Raw genomic sequence first — 25,047 nt, 5'->3', positions numbered from 1 at the left:
CTTGCCATTGCCAGTGTGTGAATGGGTGAATGACTGAATGTAGTGTAAAGCGCTTTGGGGTCCTTAGTGACTGAGTAAAGCACTATACAAATGCAGCCCATTTACCATTTTACCATTTAAAAGCGTTTGTTTCTCTCAAAGTCCCAGACTGAAATTGAGAAGTCAGAAACAGTGGTGGTCTACTGTAAAAACTGAAAATATGGTGCCAAGTCACTGAAGCCCAGCACTGTCTCATACAATCTAAAATATTGTCGTCTCTCTTGTTTTTTGGAAACACCTAAAATAATATCACTGAGTGGTGGGTGGGCCTAAGGGGGCCACCGGCAACAACGGGTAGACCATTCTGACTGCTCACGAGAAGCAGGACTTAACTATTTACATAAACAAAAGACTGAATATGTTTTCCTTTTAAAAAAAAATCTGGCAAATTCTGACCAATCACAACAGCCCATGAAGAAACTTTCCTTTTTTTTTTTACACACCTTTTCTTGAACTAATTACTCATAACTTGTATTTTTTATTTCTGTAATTTCAACTGCCTTTAGGTGTAATTTAATTTTGAAAACGACAGTGACAGATCGCGTCACATTATCATATTTATCACATATAGAGCCTGATCACATGTACAATCTGTCCCATAATGGATTATGATAACATTATAGGACAGCAAGCCCAGCTGATCCCCTCTTTCGCCACATCTCTTCTTACACCTGTCCCATAACTCTACTGACGCATTAACAATGTGCCAGTCTAGCTTCTATTCTCGGGAGTCATTGTTTGTTCTTGTTGAGATAGCATGTTGACGGTAAGTGAGGTTAAATGGGACAGGAAGAGCAGAAGTGGGCTGATGGCAGAAAATGGTGGGACAGGGGGTTAAGATTTTCCGGATAAGATGAATGTATTTTTTATGCAAAGGTCTGAGACACTGTCAGCTGAATCCAGTGCATTATAACAAATTAAAAAGGATAGATACTATATCATCAATATAATGTGCAGAAATGTCACCATGTTCATGCAAAGTGAGCAGAAATAATCTAGTCAAACTGAGCTTTTGAGCTTTCTACATCATTAGTGTCATAATTTTTCCAACCAAAAAAAAAACATGAATATATATAAATAAATTGCACAATACATTTTAAAGTGATAAATCCCCCAAAATGTCTGATGTAGCAAAATTAACCGTTTTTTTTGGGGACACATTTCCACAGTGTCTGTCAGCAGTATGCATGGGCGTGCAGAGGTTCTACTTAAAAATGTCTCGCCACATTCTCTAACCTCACAGGACCTCTGTTTGAAGCTCGGTGTCGCCACGTGTGAGTTTCAAATGCATAGCCGGAGGCAGATGAAATAAGGCAGAACTGTTACAGATGTCAAGTCCCGGGCTGACAAAGGCCGTTGGCAGAGTTACTGGCGTCAAATAAATCAGCCACATATTCACTGATGCTGGATAAGAAAGTCTTCTTCTGGCTGCATCTCGGAAACCAAAGAAAACTGTTGTGCTTTTGATATTTTGTGCAGCTCTCGAAGGCAAAGTAAAAAGCATATTCCCTATATTTATGGTCACATTGCAGGTTGGTGTTTCCACCACCAATCACACAACAGTATTGTTTTCTCAACCTATTTTTCCTCCTTGCTAATTCCCCTGTCCCTTACATGCTTTAAATAAAACTTTTTTATTTATCAGGCTTTGTTGGTTTACTGACCCTTCATGTTGTCCTCTATTTTCACCTGTAAAGCATCAGCTCCAGGGTTGCTTAGTGATGCGGCTGAGCACCAACTTAATTGATAGCTCACAAGGTGGAAATCGACAGTCTGCGTTATCGACCGTGCTTGTGGAAGTCAGTCTCTTAATATAGCATCATCATCAAGTCATCAGTTCCTTGTAAAAGGATAAGCAGGTTTGGAGGATAGGATGATAATAAGAAAAATGTGGGTATTAAAATGATTAGAAGCTAATATGACTTAGTAGAAACATTTTTCCTTTAGCTTAGGATAAATTGTCAAATTTTTGTGTGTTTTTGCACAGTATACTCTCCTTATTGAGTCCTTTTATGACATGTTGCTCTCTGCACGTCACTGTGAGCTGCCTGCGTCTTTGTTTGTGTTTTCGTTTTCTCTTTGCCTGTGTCATATCATCTTATTAATCACTGTGTTCGTCTGTTATTCTTCCCGTCTCACCTCCATCTTTGCGTTGCCCTTTATCGACCATGTGCCTTTAAATGAATAAATATGCACTCAGTGGTCTGAGATTCAGTCAATATTAAAGGTTACTTCAGGCCTACACTAAATCACATGTCTAAATGCTTTCCTTGTACCATCGCTGGAACAGGCAATGACTCTCTGCCCCCCCCCCCCCCCCTCAGGACTTATTTTATTCCTCACCTGTCCATTAGTCACCCCAGTTCCCACAACCTCTGGACTCCTGACTGAGAGTGTTACTGCTCTTAATTTAGTCCACTGCTCCAAACTATAAATAGAAAACCGTTGACCCTCCACGTCTAACAGATCATTAATGTTGCTATGTAGCTGCTGTGGTGGGGTCATTTTTTCCTGCCTGCCTTTTCCACTCAGTAACCTTCTCAGTATTTTGCCCTGAAAGCGTGCCTGTGTTACATTCTTGTTAGTTCAACTTGCACCTCTATCCCTGGATATTTCAAAGACCTCGACTATATATTGTGTCTGGTTTATTTTGATAAGATTACCCGAAGAACTCATCTGCATGAAGGCTGTGATTAGAGTCTCAATGGCCAGGCAGGTGCAGGCAGCTGAAAACACCACTTATGTGTAATAAACATCTTATTATAATACACCAAATCTCTTTCTATCTGTCCACAATCAGGAGCTGAACAACCTAACTTGGCACACAGGTACATCTTAGGCCCCTAAAGGTTCCCATCCATGACAGATATTCTGACAACATCATGTTGCCCAGCAACCACCTACCAACACGATAAAATAACCAATTTTTAACATCTAGTCGCCTATAAGACCCTAAAAGAGCAGCATATCTTTTTCACCTCATGACAATAAAGTTTACTTTATATCCCAAAACATGAAAATTAAAATATTATGATATATATGATATGAAATGATGCTATCCCATCGCCTGGCAGAAGATTAACAGGAGATTAAAATGTATATATACTACAGCAGGAACTCTGCACTGAAGAGGACTCGCAAAAATTGTTTAATGTATTTAGAGATTATATAAGTAAATGTATAACTGTACCTTAGGGAAATGTATATTAAGCATTATTATAAACAAACTCTAAGTCATCATTTATATAGCATTAATCCTCTTTAGTATGCCATTTATAAATACAGATATATGATTATGACTTTGATTATGATCATTACCAGCAATGTTGTACTCGCAATGACAACTGTACAGATGGACATACATATCAGTATTTATAAATTCTGATGATTCAAAGTGTGACATTATTATAAAGTGCTACCGAAAGTTATTAAATCTTTTTTTACTATATGGGTGTAGAGTGTACAATATCATGCATAAGAAACATTTTCACTATACAGTTATGCATTAACTCAGTATCTGACTGATGAGTGTAACAGTACACTATTTTCTAAAACAATAGATGGTTAACATGGCACCTTCATCATATATAGATGTAAATACATTTTTCTGTATATCAACATGCAGTCAGTCCCATATTTTTATTCACAACAGAGCACACATAGACCAACACCAGGCACCTACAGGTTTAACTCAGGGTCAGGGAAAGCACAACATTTGAGAATATTGGTTTCAGCCTTGGAAAAATGTAATACAAATTGATTCATTGAGAAAATAATCAGGAGTTGAAACTCTAATGTTGGCCGCCTGCCATCTTTAGTCAATTTCTCCTTTACCTTCAAAAATGCATGACTCTCACAGAAGAGATTTTTCAGTGGAGTATGGAGTCCACCGTGCACCTGTTTATCTAATCAGACAGTTACATGGCAGTAGCTGAATACATTTAGGTATGAAAAAGTGACGACTGTACTCAAATGGTCAGCAGATGGTATGTGGTGGAAGAGGAGATTCACATCATGGATGTGTGGTCAGCAAATCTACATCAACTGTTGATATAGACCAAAAGCTCTGAGCAATGTTTCCATCTCCAAGCTGATCGATGACACAAATAATTAAGGCAGCTCTGAAGGCAAACGAGGGTCCAAACCAGCACTAGTGAGGTATACCTAATGAAGTGGCCAGTGAGCGCATAATCACAGCACTTTATACATCACTTCCAGTGCACACTCTGCTGTACACCATCTCTGCGGGGACTCGTCTTCGGTGCACTAATCAAGTGCATACAAATCTGAATCCTCCAAATACCAAATACCCAGATCACAAAATACACAAAATACACAAACGCAGTGTAGCAACATTATTATTTAGCCAGAAGACATTTAGGGTATTTAGCCTTAATTTTTCTCCTCACCCAGAAGATTAGCCCTGGCAGCATGGGGGAATTAACTGAAATCCCTATAATGCTAATGTTGCAAGACCTCCAAATAATGCACTACGGAGCAACAAACAAGTAAACCAAAAAAAAAAAAAAAAAAGCAGGCTTTGGAAGAAATGCTTTAACGGAGTAGCAGCAATTTGAGACAAAGTGAAAGAGCACAAATTCAAACATGCCACGAGGATTTTGATGAGAACCCCAGCGGGACCATTAGATGAAATGGTGTGCAGATAAATAAACGGCCATAAAGCAGGTAAAGAGCTGACTGATCACAGCAGCAATCAACTTACAAAGAATCGGCGGTTTTTGGAAGCAAACAACCATAAAAAAGTCAAACAAACTAGAAACTAGAAACAGAGTACATGAGACATTTTTTCACTCATTATACAAAAAAGCACTAGTGAGTTAAAAGATGGACTCGTTGACCAGATGGTACATTAAAAGAATATCTGGAGATAAACATTTGAGTCAAACTGGTGACTTCACCAATTATCCTGCTTATTCAATCCTCTCACAGAGATGCGTCAGGACAACAGAGAAAACTGACAAGCCACTTGAACTTTATCTGACTGAAAGCTGGAACGGTTATCTGACTGCACAAGAGACTGCTTGATAATCAGAGGGGATGTTCTGTGGAATTTTTAAAGCACGCGGTATTTGAATCGATGTGTGCTGCATGTTGAAATTAGGCTGAAGCTTTCGGCTATACTGAGTGTAAAAATCTTCGAAGGTAAAGCAGCTGCACAGAAGAGCCTCCAAGACTGAAAGGCTGGAGGCATTTTGTTCTTTTCACTCTTGCAGTGGCTGATGTATGCGGTGCACACTGATTCAGTATTAAGCATGGTCCCCTTTATACAACACCAAAGGTGAGAAACTACATGTAGAAGTAAGCAAATATGGCTGCTGCTGTTGTTCTTGTATTGGTATCTTAAAATTGTTTATGCTGATTGCAAATAAAATAACAAACAAAGCACTTAAATAATACTTAGAAGTACACTTAGATAATTACCAAAAGCAATCAATCTCCTTCTCAACACACACACTCTCTCTTGGCAGACTGTCCGAGTGAACATGTTTCTCTCCATCTGGCGTTCGTGTACCAGGTCACTTTCTGGCTAAGTGGCGAGTCCCTCAGGGAACAAGGGGTGAAACGGGCGTCTCGTTTATCAGAACACAGAGCTTCCACTCTGAGGACATAAACAAGATCTTGGGTCTGGGCCTAGATGCGACGTGGGGCAGCTCCGTATGAAGGTACACAAACAAACACACTTAAACTCCCACAGAGCCTGATCTTACAATGACAGCTGCAAGACTATGGAGCGATGTTTGGTGTATGCACTCACAAAAGTAATTTATTTGGCTTAATAAACACGAAGCAATACTTTTCAAGTAAAATGCAACTAAAATATGTAAAATCAAAAGTTGATTTATTCAAATAATTAATCATTAATACTTTATCACCCATATACATAAAGGCCATGTGGCCATGTGGACCTTGAAATTTTGACTTGTCCCCGAAATGGTCGAAGAGTTGGGTTAATGTGAAGCACACATGGTAAAATCTAGGTGGAGCTGATTTTTCTAGTACTTTGTGATTGCCTTGTGCACATACACCGAATATCCCCGTAAAGCTTGTCTTAAATATATAAATAAAAATTTAAAGTTAAAGGGAGAAACAACCTTCAACCAAATCGTGAGGGCTGACGTTGCATAGGTTGCCCAAGAGAGGGCACCGTTCAGCTTCCCTGTTGGCAACAACCAGCTGATCCAAGTATCTGAAAGAAAAACATCACCTGATATATTGGATTTTTAAATCACAAAATATCGGTTTCAGTCTTAAAAATGCTCTATCATTTTGCACTCTGTTCATGCATCATCTGCCTGGTATCCCTTCCAAACAAGCCATACACGTTCTGTCTTTATCTGTTTGAACTGTCATGAACTTTAACATTTAACAGGATAACTGAGGCCTGTGGAGTCTGAGCTGTAGCGTTTGGGGGTTTTTTTTTGCATCGCTGAGCATGGCACAGTCTGACCTTGGGGTAAATTTGAGGACACGCCCACTCCTGGAAAGATCGTGGCTTTGGTGTTAATGCAAACCTCAATGCTCAAAACCATCAAAGTTGTAAAATGTTAGCTTTTATGGCAGTGCTCAAACTTGGTGATGATGAATGGCTGCTATTTGTCCTCTTAATTTCTTCAGAGGCAGTAAATATGTACCTTCCTTTTTTGACATGACTTCATATCCTGTAACTGAAGATTATACTCTCATAATACGACTGTATAAACATTATGCATAACTCTTACAATTGCAAGAGAAACCCCACAACACCATTTGAACTGAAACTCACCTAATCTGACTGTTGATAGCGCATTTCAAAATAACATTCCGCAACAAGTGTAAGTGTCTTTTATACACATTTTTCCTTTGAGCCTTAAAAATCAAGGTTTAAACACCCAAAGATCTGTGAAGAACCTTAAACAATATGTATGTGGTGGCACAATTATGTTTTCACTGCAGTGGTTCGACTTCATTGCTATTTGGAGGTGAGACTCTCCAGAAGAAGCCTGTTGAAGTCTGTTGGTGAGAAAAAAAAAGTCTTTAGCTCTTCAAGTCCTTGTCATATTCATGTGAAGAGAAACCTGTTGCCCTCATGCTGCAGTGCCATTTGAGGAGACTGTGAATTGTGAGTGATGCGATGCCTCTTGTGAGAAATGCATTCAATATACCAGCACAGCACGGTCCTACACGAACCGTTCCTCATCACGAATCTATGAGAAAAAAAGGCAGTGTACTGACTCTGGGAGGTGAGGATGTGTTTTTATTATACATCCAGTTTTCACAGGAACACCTAACAGTGTGTTAGGCAGTTTGCACTACTCCAGGTGACTCCACTGAAAGACAGTACTTCAAATTTGACTGCTGCTGCACTGAGTACTCGAAGAACAATAACTTTATTGCCTTTCATTTTATGTTTGCATTAAAAAAAAAACCCAACGACTGTGAAACAGAACTGATTTAAAATGATTGTCCGGGTTGTGTAGAGCTCATATAAAGAGTTGTGTGTGTGTGTGAAGATGAGTGCATGATTTATGTGTCTTAGGTGTTCAAAAGAATAGATTTCACGTGCTCATTTACCAAGTCACACTCAGATCGATGGATTAGGCCGGGCCACGTTATTATCATTACAACAAAAGATGTGATAGCGTTTAGTCGGCCACTGAGGACAGCTGTGGCTCTTTTATCACCACTGGAGCGATGCAAAGCAGAAGAACCAATCAGCCTCAGGACACGATGTGATAAAGCAGTGCTTTGGCAAGAAACATAAATAGACCTCAGGAGGGGCTGTTAAAGCTGGCTTTCTGATTAAAGGCATGTACAGATGACTCCAATTTCATCCTCACTCAATCCGAGAGCACAACAATGGGCTTCGCCTGACTGCAGTGATGAATCAAGTCTTCACAAACAGCAAGGCTGACTAAACTACAATTTAATGTTGCCAACTCTGCGTTGTGAACCTGTGTGGCAACCCAGGTATTTAGAACTACGCAACACCACATGATTAACTGCACACTGTCAAACTCAATAAAAGTCTTCACATGGAACATCTATTGTGCCATTTCAGGTGTGTATGGATTGAATCATTTGAAGACAATCAGCCCAAACAGCAGGAAAGTAAGGGAACGAGGATTTCACAAAACCACTCTACTGTGTGATCGATTATGAGCATGAAGACTGGGGGACCTGATTAGCGAAGGTATCTAACGTGATAACTGTGTGCAATACATCATTTCTGTTTGACCACACATGCAGCAGCTGCACAGGTGTGAACTTGCGCTTTAGGGAGATTGCATGCAAACAAAGAAAAAAAAAGAAGAAGCACATTCTAGTTTCATTATAATATAATACAATCACCCTGGCTCCAGGAGGAGAAGACGCAGAAAGCAATCTGTAGCTACACACTACTCACAGAGCACAAGCAAAACAAAGATATGATTCACTACCAAGATTAATCACACGACTCCCTCTGCTGCTGCTGCTGCTGCTGGACGCAAACAAGCTGGGTGGAAGGAGAGACAAACAGCAGCTCCACCCCGCGGTGGCTGCCCGACTCCAGCTCTTGCTTGTATGACGCTTTGGTGCAAAATATTGTGAACTTCCCTAAAATACTGCGGCGATCGCTTTTGCAATAGAACAAGTGCAGCAAAGCAAAGCAGGCAAAACTTGCTGATCTACAAGTCTGCGGCTCGCAAAAATCAATAAAACTTCCCCTACCTCCTCCACTGTGAGAGGCATGCAGATGCGGTACTCCTTCATCAACATAGTCCAAGCACAGTGACGATGATGATGATCGAACTTTCCTCTGTGGGGTTCTCTCCCGATGAAAGTATTCTCTGACTGCAGCTGAGGTTCAGAAAAAACACTCAATGCTTTTCTCACTTGTGCATCAAGAAGACCTCCTGGAACGCTCCGCTGTGCCTACGTGAGTCTCCACAGACACGAGGTGTAGAGGTCCTTCCAGTACACGAGACGATCCCACTGTGATCAGCAGCTGTCACTTTCCTAAACTACTCCGACGACATTAGTTTGTGCGACTGGGTAACAGTGTCAAAAGTCTGAAATTCAAAACAAACTTCAAAACAAGTCGCCCCTTTCAACCACAGCTTCAAGGGGGCTGTGTGTCCGCTCGAGTCCCGAAGAAGAACCGAGACTTTTTGGTCTCTCCGTGACTCTTCACGTGTAAATAACGTCCACTGAGCCGCTCTCTACCAGTGTGTCTCCACGTCCTTTGAGTTTTCTCCTTACTGTTCCGTCCAGAGATGCGCGGCCGTGCACAGAAAAGCTGTGTCAAGCACTAGAGAGCCAGCCAACAGGAAATACAACCGGACCTGACCTTCAGCGTAAAAGCATCGCTGCAAAACAACCGCACAGCGGCCGCTTCTCTGCCTGCCCAATAATACACACCGCAGTGGAAATCTGTCATAGTTAGGAGCAGCTTGAACCACTTCTCGAGTCCGACTCAAACAATGATGGAGATTTGTTTATTATTTTTTCTAATGAGCGGAAGTTCTGCGTGATTTCTGTTTTGGTTTTTTTTTACACACATTTGTACCCCGCAGAATCTGCGCGTGCTAAGCGCTCGATCTCGGAGATCTCCAATCACAGTAAATACAATGATAGCCTACACGGAAACAGAAAATCGAAGCGCATTAAAAACCATTCAAAAAGACACACACACAGTTCAGATAGGACGTTACAGAAAACCATGTAAACTGCATTGCATAACTACGTTTCATAATTGTGCAGATTACTGATTCTGAGTCCCCCCCCCCCCCCCCTTTATTTTTTATTTTTTTATTATCAGTAAAAATATATTTGGATCAAGTGGCACATGGGAGGTCATGCAAGCCCATATACAGCATCCAGGCCATTACACCCTGTTCTGTTTCTCAGCCCGTTGTGGAGCTGACCTTGGTCTGAGTTGGAGCTGACCAAGGTTCTGAAATTTAGCCAGGTTACAAATCTTTATTTTTTCCCACAAAGTCATCAGACTTTGAAATTATGACTTTAAAAACAGATTTAAATTATTTCCACTGTCCTTAAGCGTCTCTCAGCAGGGCATTTTTGACTGAACGGTTTCAGTATTTACTTTGTTGATGGTAATTAATCAATTACTATATATTTTTTTTATTAATTAGTTAGAGGTCATCAGTGACACACAACTTGCTACCAGATTGTGGAAACTTTATATTCTTTCACAAGTCTTTCTCATAAGCCAAACAAGTCCAGGGGCTAACCTGAAACATATTTCCCTAAGACATTAAGAGTAAAACACTTCTCGCTTTCAAATATTGCCACAGCAGTAAGAACTTTAAATGTCAGTGAAGAATTCACCTCTGCACTTCTGTACTTCCCCAAGCTGATTTAGATGAAGTCTGGTCTGTGTGGTTTGCAGGTTCTTTCCAGGAGGTCAAAGGTTACATTCTTTATTGGAGAAAACTTTTATTTAATTGGTATCTGTCACTCTTATCCTCTACATCCTTGCATACTTAGAAATGTGTGACAAAGCACAAACCATATCAATTCCACCTGCAGTAAATTTACCTGATGACATGTGAATCGCAGATCCATTAATCGTGGCTGTTTCATGCAGCGCACACCTACCGTGCTGAACAAACTCAGAGTTTCCTGTACTGTTTTCCGGCCAACGTGTCTGTGGTTTGAGGTCATCATGCTCACAACAGAGCACCTGCATATCCAAGTTACTCATTCTCTAATTTTTATTAACCAAAATAATTTAATTAAAGTTATATTTGACGTTTCAAAATGTAAAAAGAGAAGCAGAGGTCTACATGCAGTACCATTCTTTTCACGATAGATGTCAGTAGAGATCTTCATTTCAGTTGTGATACAATATTTAACTACTACAAATGATAAAACCTACCGGTAACATGGTATAATGTCATTAAAAAGACCTATTCCTGACTCTTGGAGTATTTTGAATATTAAACAGTACATAACAATTATGATTTTATTTTAAACTGTAGAACAGATCAGATACAGCATGCTGGAAAGACATATGCAGGTCCTTTAAGTGAAAGTACCAGTGAAAATATTGATTAGTAAAATATTATTTAAGTAAAAGTACATAACGAAAATCACTGAAACTTTAATTAAAGCATTAAAAGAAATTGTACCCAATGCAGGAGAATGTTCCTAGAGAAATTTTCTCCTACTTACGTATTAATATGCATTATGTTTATATTTTCATCCAGATTTTGGATACATATTTTATAAGCTCCTTATATGCTTTGTGTGCAAATAGATTAATAGCAAACGTTGCAATTAAACACATCAAATGAATCTGTTAAGTAAAAGTACAATATTTCTATTTAATGTGGCAGAGGTTTACACGATCTGTAAAATGACTTTTAAAAGTACTGTAAGTGTGTACTTAAACACGTTTTTGTTATTCTCCTTTCAGCTGCTCCCTTTAGGGGTCGCTATAGTGACTCATCAGTATCTCTGAGTTCTTCCTTGTTTTCTCCTGCCTGCCAGCTCCTCACACAGCATCCCTTCACTCCTCTGTCCCTCCTCTGCACATGTTCAAACCATCTCAGTCATGTCTTTCTCATTTTGTATCCAAACTGCTCAGCCTTACCTGCCCCTCAGATGTACTCGTATCCTGGTCATTCCCAACAAAAATCTTAACACCTTCAGCTCTGCTTCCTGTCTCTTTGTCAGAGTGACTGTCTCCAAACCATCACAGCAGATTTCCCTACCATCTCGTAAACCTTCCCTTTCACTCTTGCTGCTATCCTTCTGTCACAAATTACCCCTGACCCTCATCTCTACCCACTCCACCCTGCCGGCACTGTATTCTTCGCCTCTCTTGTGCACTGTCTGTTGCTTGGGATGGTTTGGACTTGTCCACCTTCACTAACTCTGCGTCTTACAACTTTATGATTCCACTAGTCTCCCTCTCATTAATACATAGTGTATTCTACCTTGCTGCTGACTTTTATACCTCCACCTCTCTAGGGTGTTTTTCACCCGCTCCCTACTCTCACTAAAGATCAGAATGTCTGCAAACTTCCTAACACAGTGCCACAGTTCCTCTCTTGGCGCCCTATCATATGTTTTCTCTGGACTCACAAAGACAAAATACAACTCCATCGGACCTTCTCTATACTTCTCTATCAATACCGTCAAACCAGACATTGCATCTATAGTTCTCTCTTTTGACATGAAGCCATATTGCTTTTTGTCACCTCCCTTCCTGTCCTAACTTAGCTTTAGCAGCTCTTTCCCATATGGTATGCCTCATCAAATGTATCCCTCTGTAGTTACTACAGCTCTCCACATTACACTTGTGCCTGAAAATTGGCACAAGTACACTTCTTCTACAATCCTCAGGCATCCTCTCACTCTGTAGGATTGTGTTAAACAATCTGGTCAAAAAAGCCCACTGCCCTCTCTCTAAGCACAGTACACATTCTCATTTACACTCCACCCCCGTTTGTTATACACACACAGGGAGAGCTGCGAAGTCTCCATGCTTATTATGAACTTTTAATGCCTAAATGCTTCAAGATAGTCACTGTGGGTTACCTCTAAGAGAATATGAAAACCACCGAAGCTGGGGAATAAAAATGAACATATACTAACAGCTTTGTAAAATTAATTACTTTTGATGATCTCTTTGAAATTTATTATCATTGTGCAATGGCATAAGTATGTTGTGGAATAGCTTAAATTATATCTGGTAGCTATACTCCCTTTTTGGTAGCGATTTGTGGGAAGAAGAAGATACACCCACAGAAAACGCCAGTAGCCACAGGGAGAACAGAAACACTGAATGTACCCCAGCAGAACAAGAAGTTCAGAACTGGAGGATTACTCTACCTCCCTTTAGGACTCATATTAAATGATGAAATCAATAAACCTAATTATTATTAAAATAGCCAAACAGCCTGAATTAAGGATACTTGAAGCTACTTTAAGCTCAATAAAACAGATAGTGCTGAGGCAAACAGGAATCATTAAACACATTCTCTGTGTAGGTTGCAAAGAAGCAAAACTGAAGTTGTCACGCCTGAACACAAGAGGGCGCAACGCGCTTGCATGTGCTCTTTTGCATGTTGGTGTCAATGAGTGCGAAGGCATTGGTACACACTCAGACAGTACCAAAACATGCCAGCATACACAGTGCAGCTCTCACACCCCTCCTGAAAGCACATATAGAGAAAATGCACATGTGCAACTGAGGCAACAATTGCTTGGTGAAAAGACAAAATGGTGAATTGAGCTCTTGTTGCCTTTCAGGAATCACCAACAAATGTCAACAAAGGTAAAAGTAGCTACAGAACAACTAAAATCACAATTTAACTGAATGAGATTGCAATATAACAAATTTGCATACATATTTGCAAAGTATTGGTTAGCTTGGTGATGATCGTTTACTTGTTACTGTTGTTACTTGTTACCACACTTCATGGTGTGGAATACAGTGGAATTTTACGAAGGTGCCTGTTTTCACTGGTGCTGGTGAATATGGTCAAAGTGCTTCTAGAAGCAAGTCTCACAACCCAGCCGACATGTTCAAATGTTTCTCGATATTTTTTCACTGTTAATCTCCATGAAAATAAGTATGAAAACTCTTTTTTTCCTCTTGATAGTTATCCGCCTACAACCATGTAGGCTCTCTGGAATAGTCTGCTAGATTTCAGTTCAGGAGTGTTCGATCGCTCTCTTACAATGTCTCTGATATGATTGTTGTTTTCCTGCATTGATTTAATTTGTAATTAAATAACCTTAATAAAAATATTAAAATTAACTACAGTGAGCCAAAACATCAGGCTTCATTCCATTCTTATTTTCTGCTTTTGGATCTGTATGCTGTCAGCAAGAGCAGACAATTCAAGGACACAGGTGTGACTGTTAGCACAGAGTCCCCACCCACCTGCTGTTACATCCTTGTGTTTGTGAGGGAAAGCCAATCAGAACCAAGTTAGTTTAATTCGATGGTTGTCTTAAAGGGAGGGAGAGTAAAACTGATTATTTTGATTGAACTAAGCTGTGGCATAAAACCAGCATAGGCTAAGTAGGCTATGGATTATTTTGAACAGCGACTCAAACAAAGCTATTTTACTAGAGTGCTCAGAATGAGGATAATACTTGTCATTTAACAGCTGGCTGACGATTCATACAGTATTAAAGTTGCAATGTGAAGTCTCTTTATCTCTTCTCCAGATTAATTCTTTATATACGCCCCCCCCCCCCACACACACACACTTTTAAGAAAGTTAAAACACAAACACACACAAACACACACAGAGCACATGATGTTTTGAGCTCTGCTGCCATAGGACAGCTACAAAACTATCTATCACCTCTAATTGGATTTTAAAGGAAAATAATATGACATTATGCTAAGCTGTTTGTAGTGTCAAACTGATGACACCTGCTACAATTAAGCAGACACACACACACACACACACACACACACACACACACACACACACACACACACACACGCACACACACACACACACACACACACACCAAACTGTTTATTCCCGACGATATCAGAGCGTCGGCAGAGAGGAGAAACAGTTGCTAAGAGACCTGGCTTCCTTGCCTCTTGCTGCTTAACATCATTATCTGGCCTTTACTGTCACTTTCCTATCCACTCAGTCCCGCCAGTCGGCTGTGGACTGTGGAAAAAGGAGCTTGTTTCTCAGCTTGTTCGGTGGTGTAGGCTGTGCCCAAGCCAAAATTAATAAGGGGTTTATTGGAGCCATCCGTCTTGGAAGGAAAACACCGGTGCTAGATGGGCGAGCCAGGCAGCTTAATGACTGCATTACATCCAGGTGAAGACACAGGGGAGGGGTCGGGGAATGGAGGTGGGGTGGCGGTGGTGGGTGGTGTCTATGGTTTCATTTGTCTTAATAGTGGGTTTTTTTTTTGTCTTTCTTGCAGGGCACTATTTAATCCGTGTGAAGTCCAAAACGGAGCTGCTTTTCAGAACAGTCAGCATGAACATGAAAGATTTTGGTTCAGCCTAAAACTGTGACATCTTTGATCCTCCTACTGCTCGGTGGGAAATTTCTCTGTGGGCTGTTCGGCTTTTCATCTTTTCTTCTCTTGCTGAGAACACATTACAGGTCATCAAAAATGAAAAGAGATGGTATCACACATTCACAGGTCCTAAACCTTACATTTTGTCATGATTTGTCACCGTAAGTGAATAATAGTGCTGTCACACTTCCACACAGAAACAAAGACATTTACTAAGGTTGCAAGAGTTTGGCTAGTTTTACATGACGCATTTCTTTATTTCTGATAGTCTCGGTGCTTTCTTTAGTTGGATGCAGTGTGCTTGGCTTAGTTTGGGCGAAAAATCAGTGTCACATAGACAAGTTTCAGTGTCTTCACAGAGGCAACCAGGAGGCAGAAAGCACCATTCTTCATGGCATAAAACAGAGCCAAGCTCCAAAGCAGAGATGACTCAGAGCTGTGCAGTTAACTGCTCAAAAAAGATGGATGGAAAATGTTCCATGTTCAGAGGTAAACACATGCTGCCTTTAGTTAACACAGAAGATTATGAATACACTATTAAAACTGCAGATTAAGGTCCCAGTAGTCCTGAAAGCAGTGAGATTCTGTGTAGCCCCCTAACCTGCAGGTCACCTGCTCTCAAAATGCAAAACTCAGATCTTTTAATTAGTGCACATGACCAAAAACACACACTTATAAGCATCAAAAAATTTAAGGCTGAGTTCCCTGTAATTAATAATTTTAGGCTAAAATATTGGGATGCACTGTATATCTACTGGTTATGTGTCTGGCTTACAATAATGTAAAAATCAGCTAATTTTACACCATTACTGAGAAATATGTATTGATGTAGTTGGTGACAGATATTTCCGCGCTGTTTATATGTTTGTAGTATCTGTCAAATTTCTTTCAAGTACCATGAATCTGTTTTACCATAAACATTTTTACAGTAACACAGTCACAAATGGTACTGCTGTGCTCCCGATACCTGAGAAAGAATACTCCATCCTGCTGTAGGTGAAGTGTTTTACCAGGAGGAAGCCCCAGGGATACCCAGGATAAGCTTCAGAGATTGTATCTCCAAACTGGCATGGGAATACCTCGGTGTTCTACCTCGGAAGAATTGGGAGAGGGAGGCCTGGACTTTTCTGCTTAGACTGCTGCTCCCAAGATGAATGGTTGGATACTTTATTAACAACACCTACTGATGGGCCACCTTAGTTCTTAGGACTCTAATAACTCAATGCAGACATAGACAGCTTGATTTGTTTTAAATTAGTTTAAATTATGATTGTTTCTGAGTGCCAAGGCTGAGCGCCCTGAGACGAGAGATTGACTCAAATGGAGATTCAACCCGAGAGCCAAGAAAGTGATGAATAAAGAATTTTATTGAACAATGGAGTGATGCACAAGGTGAACAGAGCTAAGGCTATGAACTGAGCAAAAACTCTGAATGTTACTGTGAGGGGACACTATGATGGCTGGGTGCTGGAACATGACGGGGGATGCAGAGATGGGTCAAGGGCACTGTAATAGAAGGACAGGAGAGCCAGGTGGGTCCAGAAACACAGTGGATAGTTTGTCCACTTAATTAGCTGTGATGCCTCAGGTTAAAGCCAATCTATAGAGGAATATTTTTTTATACCATTTCAGGTGTTACATGTTTGATTTCGTATAATATGTTGTTAGAGAATATATGCTGCGTGTTTAATTTGTGTCGAGTAAGAAAACATTACAGCGCATGGGTGGTAGCAGGTTAGAAGGAGCCAGCACAGCAATGGAAACGTGAGCTGTAGCAGCAAATAGTTTTTTTTGACCGTGACATTGTTTGTTTGTATGTACGAGTCAGAAATAAATCTGGACAGCTCACATTAAGAAGGGGAAGAATTATTTTTTCAAAGCTTGGGACAGAAATTCACCACTACACCTTACTTATTCACAGGAGAAAATCAGGAGGAAAAAGTGAGCGACTGAGGGCTGGGTGAGTCCAGGATTTCAAGCTGTAGCGTGGGAGGCAGGTGATAGTGACAGAAACTGAGAGGATTTTACTGGCAGCAGCAGTATGAAGAAGACCAGCGTCCAGGTAAGCAAGGCTATGGCGAGGTTTGAAAAATGGCTTCTGTGAACCGACTAGGAGACAGGAGAACAAGGTGAGTACAAACACTATGAATAGCAAGGCTGACGTAAGACCACACACTAACATGGGTTAGCTGGTGTTCTGTCAAAAGGTGGTTGAGAGCGCCAGTCTTGAATACTTCTGCCTTAATTGCCATCAGGTGGGAGCCCCAGGAGGAGCCATGAGGGCTCCACCCAGAGGAGGAGGGCAGAGGCTGTGGAAATTTACTGTGACTCACCCAGACCCACACTGAGGGCTGATGGTCCAGCAAGGACTCAGTGAAGGGGCTTCTTCCAGGGAGTGAACACATTTGGGAATACTCAAAGAAAAACACGAGTAAGAAAGTATGAAGCAACTAGAAGATTGCAAAGGTAGAGACATCTGGAGAGGAGAGTTGTGGCTGGAGCTGGTTCTTTTCTTAACTGCCAAGATGATGAGACTCACTGACCTCAACTTTAAGGTCAATGTCAGAGGTCAAGTTTTCTGAAAACCTTGCAAAATGAATGTGATAAGGAGTTACATAGGATTTTCAAATTTATACCATATGTGCATCTACCAGGAGGCTGAAGGGTGCCACTGACATCCAGCAGTATCTTTAAGAACTGCAGTTGTTGACTTCATTCAAAGAGCCTAATTTTTTTCCCTTCATGTACAGTCAGACAGCGAAACAGTGTCTTTAGAGTTAGTATATATTAAAAGCAGTTGCATGATTATCGTGCATGTTCACCTGTTCAGTGTTTACTGGTGAAAAGTGTTCATAATCTTTAAAATCAATAACAAAAAGACAAATATGGTTATTTGTTTAAATGTAACAGCCTGCTGGGGTTTAATATTAGTCTCCTGAGAAGATTTATTAGGATGTTTATTAAAAGTGTGAACTTTGCTGATTCTTCTAAGCTTAGGTGCTGTAATACTACATTATCACAATCTCATTTTCTTATTAGGTGTAAACCTATAGGAAGTCAATCTGATTAGCTCAGTCTGAGGATGCTGACTGAACAACTCTGTGCTTTGTGTAAATCAGACATTAAACACAATGAATACCCAAGCCGGTCCTCTGCAGAGCACTGAACAGAAACCAGTTCATTAGTCCGAGGAGACTGATGATGAAGTAGCTGAAGGGTGCAAAGTAATTATGTCATAAATTTTGGAAATTGTGGAGAATCCTTGTGGTGCAGTTTGCTGCTCCATATGCTATCCACATGTCTCACACCTATGTAGCACACACATGTATGCATCCCATGCTGTATGCAGTCAGATACTCTCTTACACATACACACGCACACACATGCACACTATAGCACACTTCAATACATCTTTTCAACATGGCCTCTCAAGGTTTGCTGTCAAGGTGGCAATTGAGAGTTGAGAGATGGCACTACGGGTGACACTGACAGCAACTCAAGACAAAACAAAACACCTTTGAGGGATTTTATGAGGTGAGGTGACAAAGTTTGTCTGTAGATAAATTGCAGTCTGTCTTCACAGGAATGTCAGACTTCACCGCTTTCTGCAGCGGTATCTGTGCGTTACTGCATAAAGCCCAGTGTCACCTGATGCAGCTTTAGTCTTGAACGGTGTGTGTATGTTGTTAGAATAACACGCATGCCAGCTGTAGTGAGATATAAACTCTTTCATAATTCACTGTAGGCGTCTAAGTCCATGTCATTCATTTATAATCTTTGCATAAAGGAACATATAGAAGATGCAGTAGTTTGTGATGCATGTGGGGATTTATTTAAAATGATCGATACACAAAAAAACCCGAGAACGCATTAAACAAAGATGTTACCAGTTGTTCCATCCAGATGGAAACTTAAGCTTTGATTAGCACAATAAAGTAATAATGTGTCAAGTTACCACTGAATTAAGACTGAAGCTAATACAAAAATGTAGGATTAAATCAGTGTTAATTAATTCAGGGTAATTCCTTCCAATTAAGATTATCTTCAGATCAGTGAAATTAGCATTGGTGTAGCCACAGGCTGGCTTGTGACAGAAGTGCCGCTGTGTTGCAGGTGGGTAATGTGCAGTTATCTTGGGGACCTCAGGAGTCCTGCAGGCTTCTCAGCTGATTTGTCTGTCCTGCCACAGTGTATGAAGATGGTTCAGATGGGACACAATGTTAGACTGTAGGGCAAACAGAAGAAGTAGCCTGGAAAACAGGTGATGCTGGTCCTTGATTCTGTTGAACTGTTGCTTTCTTTAACTTCACTGGGCTGGCTATTTGATTATTAATGTTTTAAAAAGTAATACAAATCATTACAATTTTAGGAAACTTAAATTTAACTTTAAAAACTTTGCAAAAGGTTATAGTAAATCTAATTAGACATTAGCAGTTCTGCTTGGATCCAATGATAAAAATGGAGACGAGAGAGATGTCACAGTGAGTGGGAAAGAGAGCAGGGCCTGATGTGGACAGTATTAGATGGTGTTGCTTGGATATCCTCTGAGGTGTTATTGAAGTTATTTGCACCATTTTTAAATCCACTTCCAAACCCTGGATGAGTAAATCATATCTGTATCCTGACATTTCAGGAAAATAACAAAACTTTTTTAAAACAACACTTTTTTTGTCCGATACCGATACTGATATTATAAATTTTGATATCTGTCGATACCAATACGAACCCAATATAGTGTATTTTATAATCAATAAAACTGTTTTTTTATATCTTGCTGCATTTTGTAAAATTTCATACTCAAGTTTTAAAAAAACAAAACACTGAAGCTATTCTGTTACACCTTTATGCTCAAAATACACAGCACACAAAATATTTCATAGTTCAGCAATACTAATCAATCTAATGAACTTAAACCTGCACCATCCTCCCTATTCTGGTCTTTTAAAGAGTACTTAGCAGAAATATTAAACAACCTAACTAATATCTATCTATCTATCTATCTATCTATCTATCTATCTATCTATCTATCTATCTATCTATCTGAACTGGAACATTGAACTGTTCTACCAAGGAAGTTAGAAGTGGCAGAGACATTTCAGAGGGTGGTGCAGGACATGCATGATGACAGCGAGACAGTGGTGAAGTAGTAGGAGTGACAGATGGGTTCAAGGTGGGGGTGGAAATACAACAGGGACTGGCTCTGAGCCCCTTCTTCCCTCTTGAGTCTCAGGAGTCTCGATGGACTAAGATGATCTGTAGGGAGAGTAGGGAACAGGTGGAAGAGAGCCTGGATGTATGCTCTGGAGAGAAAAGGAATGAAATTAAGTTCAATAAGGAGAGATCATTGGAAAGAATGAACATGATTTATTGATGAACATAATACAGATAGGTGTTTGGCGGTTAGACTCCAATGGCCCGTCTTAGTGGACTGGAACCCCAGCTCTGAAAGGAATTAGAGTAGGACACCCCGGAGCTTAGATGCTGATGGCGGAGATGACGGTGGCTTAAATGGAGCTTTAGTGATGAGAGCTGGAGATGGGGAGGAGGTGGGTTGAACAATGGCATCTGCAAAGGAGAATGACAGATGCACAGTGACATTTAAAGTACGTGGCATGCATGCTGATTGGCCTGTAAAAGGCTGGGAGAAGGTGATTGGACTAGACCATTGATGACACAAACAGCTTGACAGCGTGGGAAAGTGGGAGTGATAAAGCTTAGATTTAGTTGGCAGCACCTGGGAAGAGACAAATGTGAGACCATAGGTCTTCCTTTTTGAATGTCCGCATAAGCTTCATTAGAAGCAAGACAGAATACATGTGTATGAATGAGAGGGAGGCATGTGTAGCAGTGAAGATGCAAAGAGCAGAGGTGGAGCAGGCTGATGAGTTTAAATACTTGCAGTCAACCATCTAAAGCAATGGACAGTGTACAAGAGCAAAGTGCAAGCAGGGTGGAGTGGTTGGAGATGAGTATCGGGGTGATTTGTAAGAGGGAAGGTTTACAAGATGTTAGTGAGACTTGCTATGATGTTTGGTTTGGAGACAGTGGCACTGATGAAAAGACAGGAGGTTGAGCTGTTTGGATTTTCACCTGGAGCGACCAGAATGAACAACATTAGAAATGAGTTCATCAGAGGCAGAGCTCAGGCTGAGGTGGCCTGGAAACAAAGTTGGAGAGGCAAGGCTGAGATAGAGGTGAGACAGTGGATATGTTAGACAAAGGATGTTGAATATGGACCTGCTAGGCAGGTGGAAAAGATGAAGACCACAAGTGAAGGTGACATGCAGTGGTGTGAGGAGGTAAGAGAGAAGCACGCTAGGCATATAGTGATATGGAGACAGATCATTACAGACACCACCTCCGTCGATAAGGAAAGTGTAGTTTAGTTTTCTGGTATACTTACATACGGATTTCTGGTGAGAGTCAAGGTATCAGATGTGTTTTTGAGCATGTAAAAAAGAACTACAAATTCCATGAACCAAAACTAACAATAAGGAGAGAAACACGAGTCCAAAGATGGTACAGAGTATAACAGGACCTCCTGGAATCTAGATGCTGGTGGTGGCAGTGGTGAAGCAGGTGGAGACTTGGATGACTATCTCTGTCTGGCCAGGATAAAGTGGAAATGGCAAATGACGAATGACAGTCTTAAAGACAAAATGACAGAAGAGCAGTGAGATTTAAAGCACACAGAACAGAGGCTAATTTGCTCACAGACGGCAGGCAGGAAAAAGACATCACCAGAGTGATGAGGACAGAATTAAGTTTGGCAGCATGCGGACGCAGAAGTGATGAGTGAATACAGATCTTCCTTATTGAACTTACACATTAGTTTCACTAAAGTGGACTCATGTCCGTGAATTGCCTTTTCCTGCACATGATGATACCTCTGAAAGACGTTTTCTCATCTTTTTTTCAGGTCTCGCTAGTGAAACACGCTTTTATTGTGCAATTTCCGCAGCTTTCTCACATTTTATTTCATTTTTGCCAGAATTCAAACTGGAGTTTAGATTATTTTTTTTAAGAAGAGGAAATATTCTTCTTATGATTGTGAAGGACTGCTAATGTTAATTCCTGCAATGTATAGATCTGTAAGACAAGAATGATTAATTAAAGTGCAGCAAGCATTTTTTTGGTGAATGCTGTGGCGCGATTGTTGTTTTTGTCCAACGATGCTGATGTTAAGAAAATCATCAGAAAATCGACATCGCTTGAGAAGCGGAAATGTCCTTTTTTTTAGGGGTGGTTGTGTTGATTTGCCATGAGTGCAAGATTACTGTGAGAAGAATCACCAGAGCACTTATCAGCAAACAGAACGAAGAAGCACGGACAGCAGAGAAATATCGGGGACTATGAGAATGCTGCTTCAAGTGGCATTACCTTTCATCACTTTCAAATGATAATTTGCAAATTATCCATGTAGAAGAATGCACTTCTGTCACCACATGTGCTCTCATCCTTATCAATCATGCAGATGCAACCTTTTAGAGCCGTGGTTGACGCTTCAATGTCAAGGCTGTTTCCATGGATACACTGAAATCCAATCTCAGCTTTTGCTATTGCTGGTCAGAAACCCAAACATGCAGGGAGTGGTGGTGATGATGGTGGTTGTGGGGCTTCAGGACCAGCATTACAACGAAGAAAATGCCCAATCCTATCAAAGAGGCAGCCATAATGTGTCTTTTTATTCAGGCAATTTCAGACTTCCCATTTACCAATCTACTGGGTCAGGCAGCCATCGAAGTGTCATGCACATTTCATTTAGAGGAGAAGATTTTCTCTTGCATAATGTATAATGAAATCTGTACTTATTGCCAGCAGAGAGATATTGCTGTGAGAGATGTGGCATCTTTTTTTCATCTTGGGGCTCAGCTTGCGTTTCTCCTCCAAGATTAAACAGCAACTGCTCAATATCACAGCTATTAGTGTGTGATGTTCGACGGGGGGTTGCAGGCATTGTGGTGTGCACTTTTGTGCATATGTGTTTATTTCTTGTGCGGTTCCGTGTGTGATTGTGTGCCTGCTGTGTGTCAGACCTGCAGGTTTTTACAGACAAAATGCTTTTTTCCCCTACCCCCCCACTTTTTGTTGTAGTTGTTGTCACAGTGGCCCCAGCATATTTTGGGCCTGCTGATCATCTCCTGCGCATAGCCAAACTGCTGCCTCCATGTCACTATGGAGACACTGGTTGCTATACATCAGCCAATCAGTGCGGAGTAAAGGATGTCAAAAAGTTGCCAGGTTTTTGTTTATCACTTGGAAAGTTAATCCCTGTCTTTGTGTTTCCTTGTTCATCTCTGTTGTTTGTGTTTCTTATAATATTACAGTGGGCAAAAACAGAAAGCTGGAATGGAAAGACAAACCCCAACAAACTATTCTCAGTATTGTAAAAAACAAAACATGCCATATGCCACACACTAGCCCTACAGTATATGAGAAGAAAGTCCCATGAGTTTTCCCTAAAGATCAAAAATCCCTGGAAGACCACCTGCATGTCTGTAAAGTGTACTGGATCTCATAGTGGAAAAGCAGGTGCGTGGCCTGGAGGTTATTTGAGTCAGGGACACAAATTATTGGCGTGCAACCTGAAGAATGTTAAAAATGAAATAAAATAAAAGAAATAAAGACATTTGCTCCTAGCCAGCAAACCCTTTTAGTGAGGAATTGCTGTGGTGGTTTTTGAGTATCCAGAAAATCCAGCTCTCTGTGATGAGCTTCAACTTGATGTCAGTTTGGGTTGATGTAGAAGTCAATGTTTGATGAATCCACGGTGAAATCAGAGAGGCACAGTTCATCGTAAGAAGGTGACTTTGCAAAGTAGCACAAGGAGACGGCCTTGAAGGGGAGAGGAGCTACAGTTAAACTTTTTTTTATGGTTTTGATCCCACTTCAAGCAAATAAATAATGACTGACTTTCACAGTTAGTTCTGTTAGAGGTCAAATTGAGCTGAAAGCTGTATGGAAACTTGAATTTCTGTTTTTAACTTTCTCAAATCTTTTTCGTACTGTTTGTTTACTCGAGGAGATCAAACTACCTGAAAGACATCCTGGCATGAGATAAAAGGCTTATGGTACTCGAACAATTTCACACCTGTGTTGAATTTCTAATTACACTCCTGTGGATACATTTTTTACACGTCTGCATCAAGTCAATTCTTCAAGGTATGTTCCTCATTTTTACTGCAGGTCTCTTAATCTTTTTCACTGTCTTTAGTTTGTTCATGATATACCAGACTATGATGCTGAGATTAGGGACCCGTGATATTGCAGAGCTCTGAATTTGTTGTGGGTGTTTTCATCTGGGTGAATGTTCGGGATTATTGTCATGATTCTGTTCTCTGTTTGCCATGACAGATTGTCATCCGCTGTGTTTTTATCTAACCAGGTATGCTTTGAGTGCATTGACATTATGTTTGGGATGATTATCATGCGGAAAGAAATCCAAAACACCACTGCCTGAAATGTAGTTCCAAACCAATGACTCAGCCTGCACCGTGTTTTACAGATGCATGTAGACACTCACTGCTGGACCTCTGTGCTGACCTCCATAAAGCCTGGAGAACTATTGCTTGGGACCAATTACAATGAAGTCTTACAAATCCATACAAAAATATTCAGATGACAGATGGAAAGAAAAGAAAAAAAACTTACAAAGACTTTAATATGTGGGATCTTCAACAGGTACATGTATGAATAATACCAGATTTACATTTGTTTCTATTGCCCTGTATTTAACCATGATTTAACATTCGTACTATAATTCCTGACACAAGCATATGTTATTTCGGCCATATCGAAGATTTTGCCTTTGATAATACAATTGAATTGTATTTTCTAATGGCTTAACCAATTTCCTTGTAGTACTGATTTCCACACTAGCTGTGCTGCACCAGATCTTGGCAGGTAACTCGGTAAATTGTTACCATAATGTTAGAGAAGCACAGCCAAAACACTAACAAGGCTTCTTTCTATAACCTGACCATTAAGAAGATT

The 25,047-nt window shown here is 40.5% G+C and overlaps 1 protein-coding gene and 1 long non-coding RNA gene across 2 annotated transcripts in view; one reads left to right on the top strand and one right to left on the bottom strand.

Moving 5' to 3' along the window:
* The window catches only part of LOC146520181 (cytoplasmic phosphatidylinositol transfer protein 1-like), a 50,879-nt gene extending 42,019 nt beyond the window's left edge, over positions 1 to 8,860 (bottom strand). Inside the window, exon 1 of the mRNA XM_085156395.1 lies at positions 8,749 to 8,860. Within this exon, the coding sequence (XP_085012521.1) occupies positions 8,749 to 8,796 (48 nt within the window). The 5' untranslated portion in view covers positions 8,797 to 8,860. The remainder of the gene's footprint in view (positions 1 to 8,748) is intronic.
* LOC146520182 (uncharacterized) lies at positions 7,901 to 8,231 on the top strand. The gene is made up of 2 exons (XR_014873641.1): positions 7,901 to 8,007; positions 8,099 to 8,231. It is a non-coding gene; the product is annotated as an uncharacterized LOC146520182 (long non-coding RNA).
* Positions 8,861 to 25,047: the final 16,187 nt, after the last annotated feature.

Source organism: Neolamprologus multifasciatus, chromosome 4 (assembly GCF_963576455.1).
Source record: "Neolamprologus multifasciatus chromosome 4, fNeoMul1.2, whole genome shotgun sequence".
Taxonomy (NCBI): domain Eukaryota; kingdom Metazoa; phylum Chordata; class Actinopteri; order Cichliformes; family Cichlidae; genus Neolamprologus; species Neolamprologus multifasciatus.
This window is presented reverse-complemented; position numbering and strand designations above follow the sequence as displayed.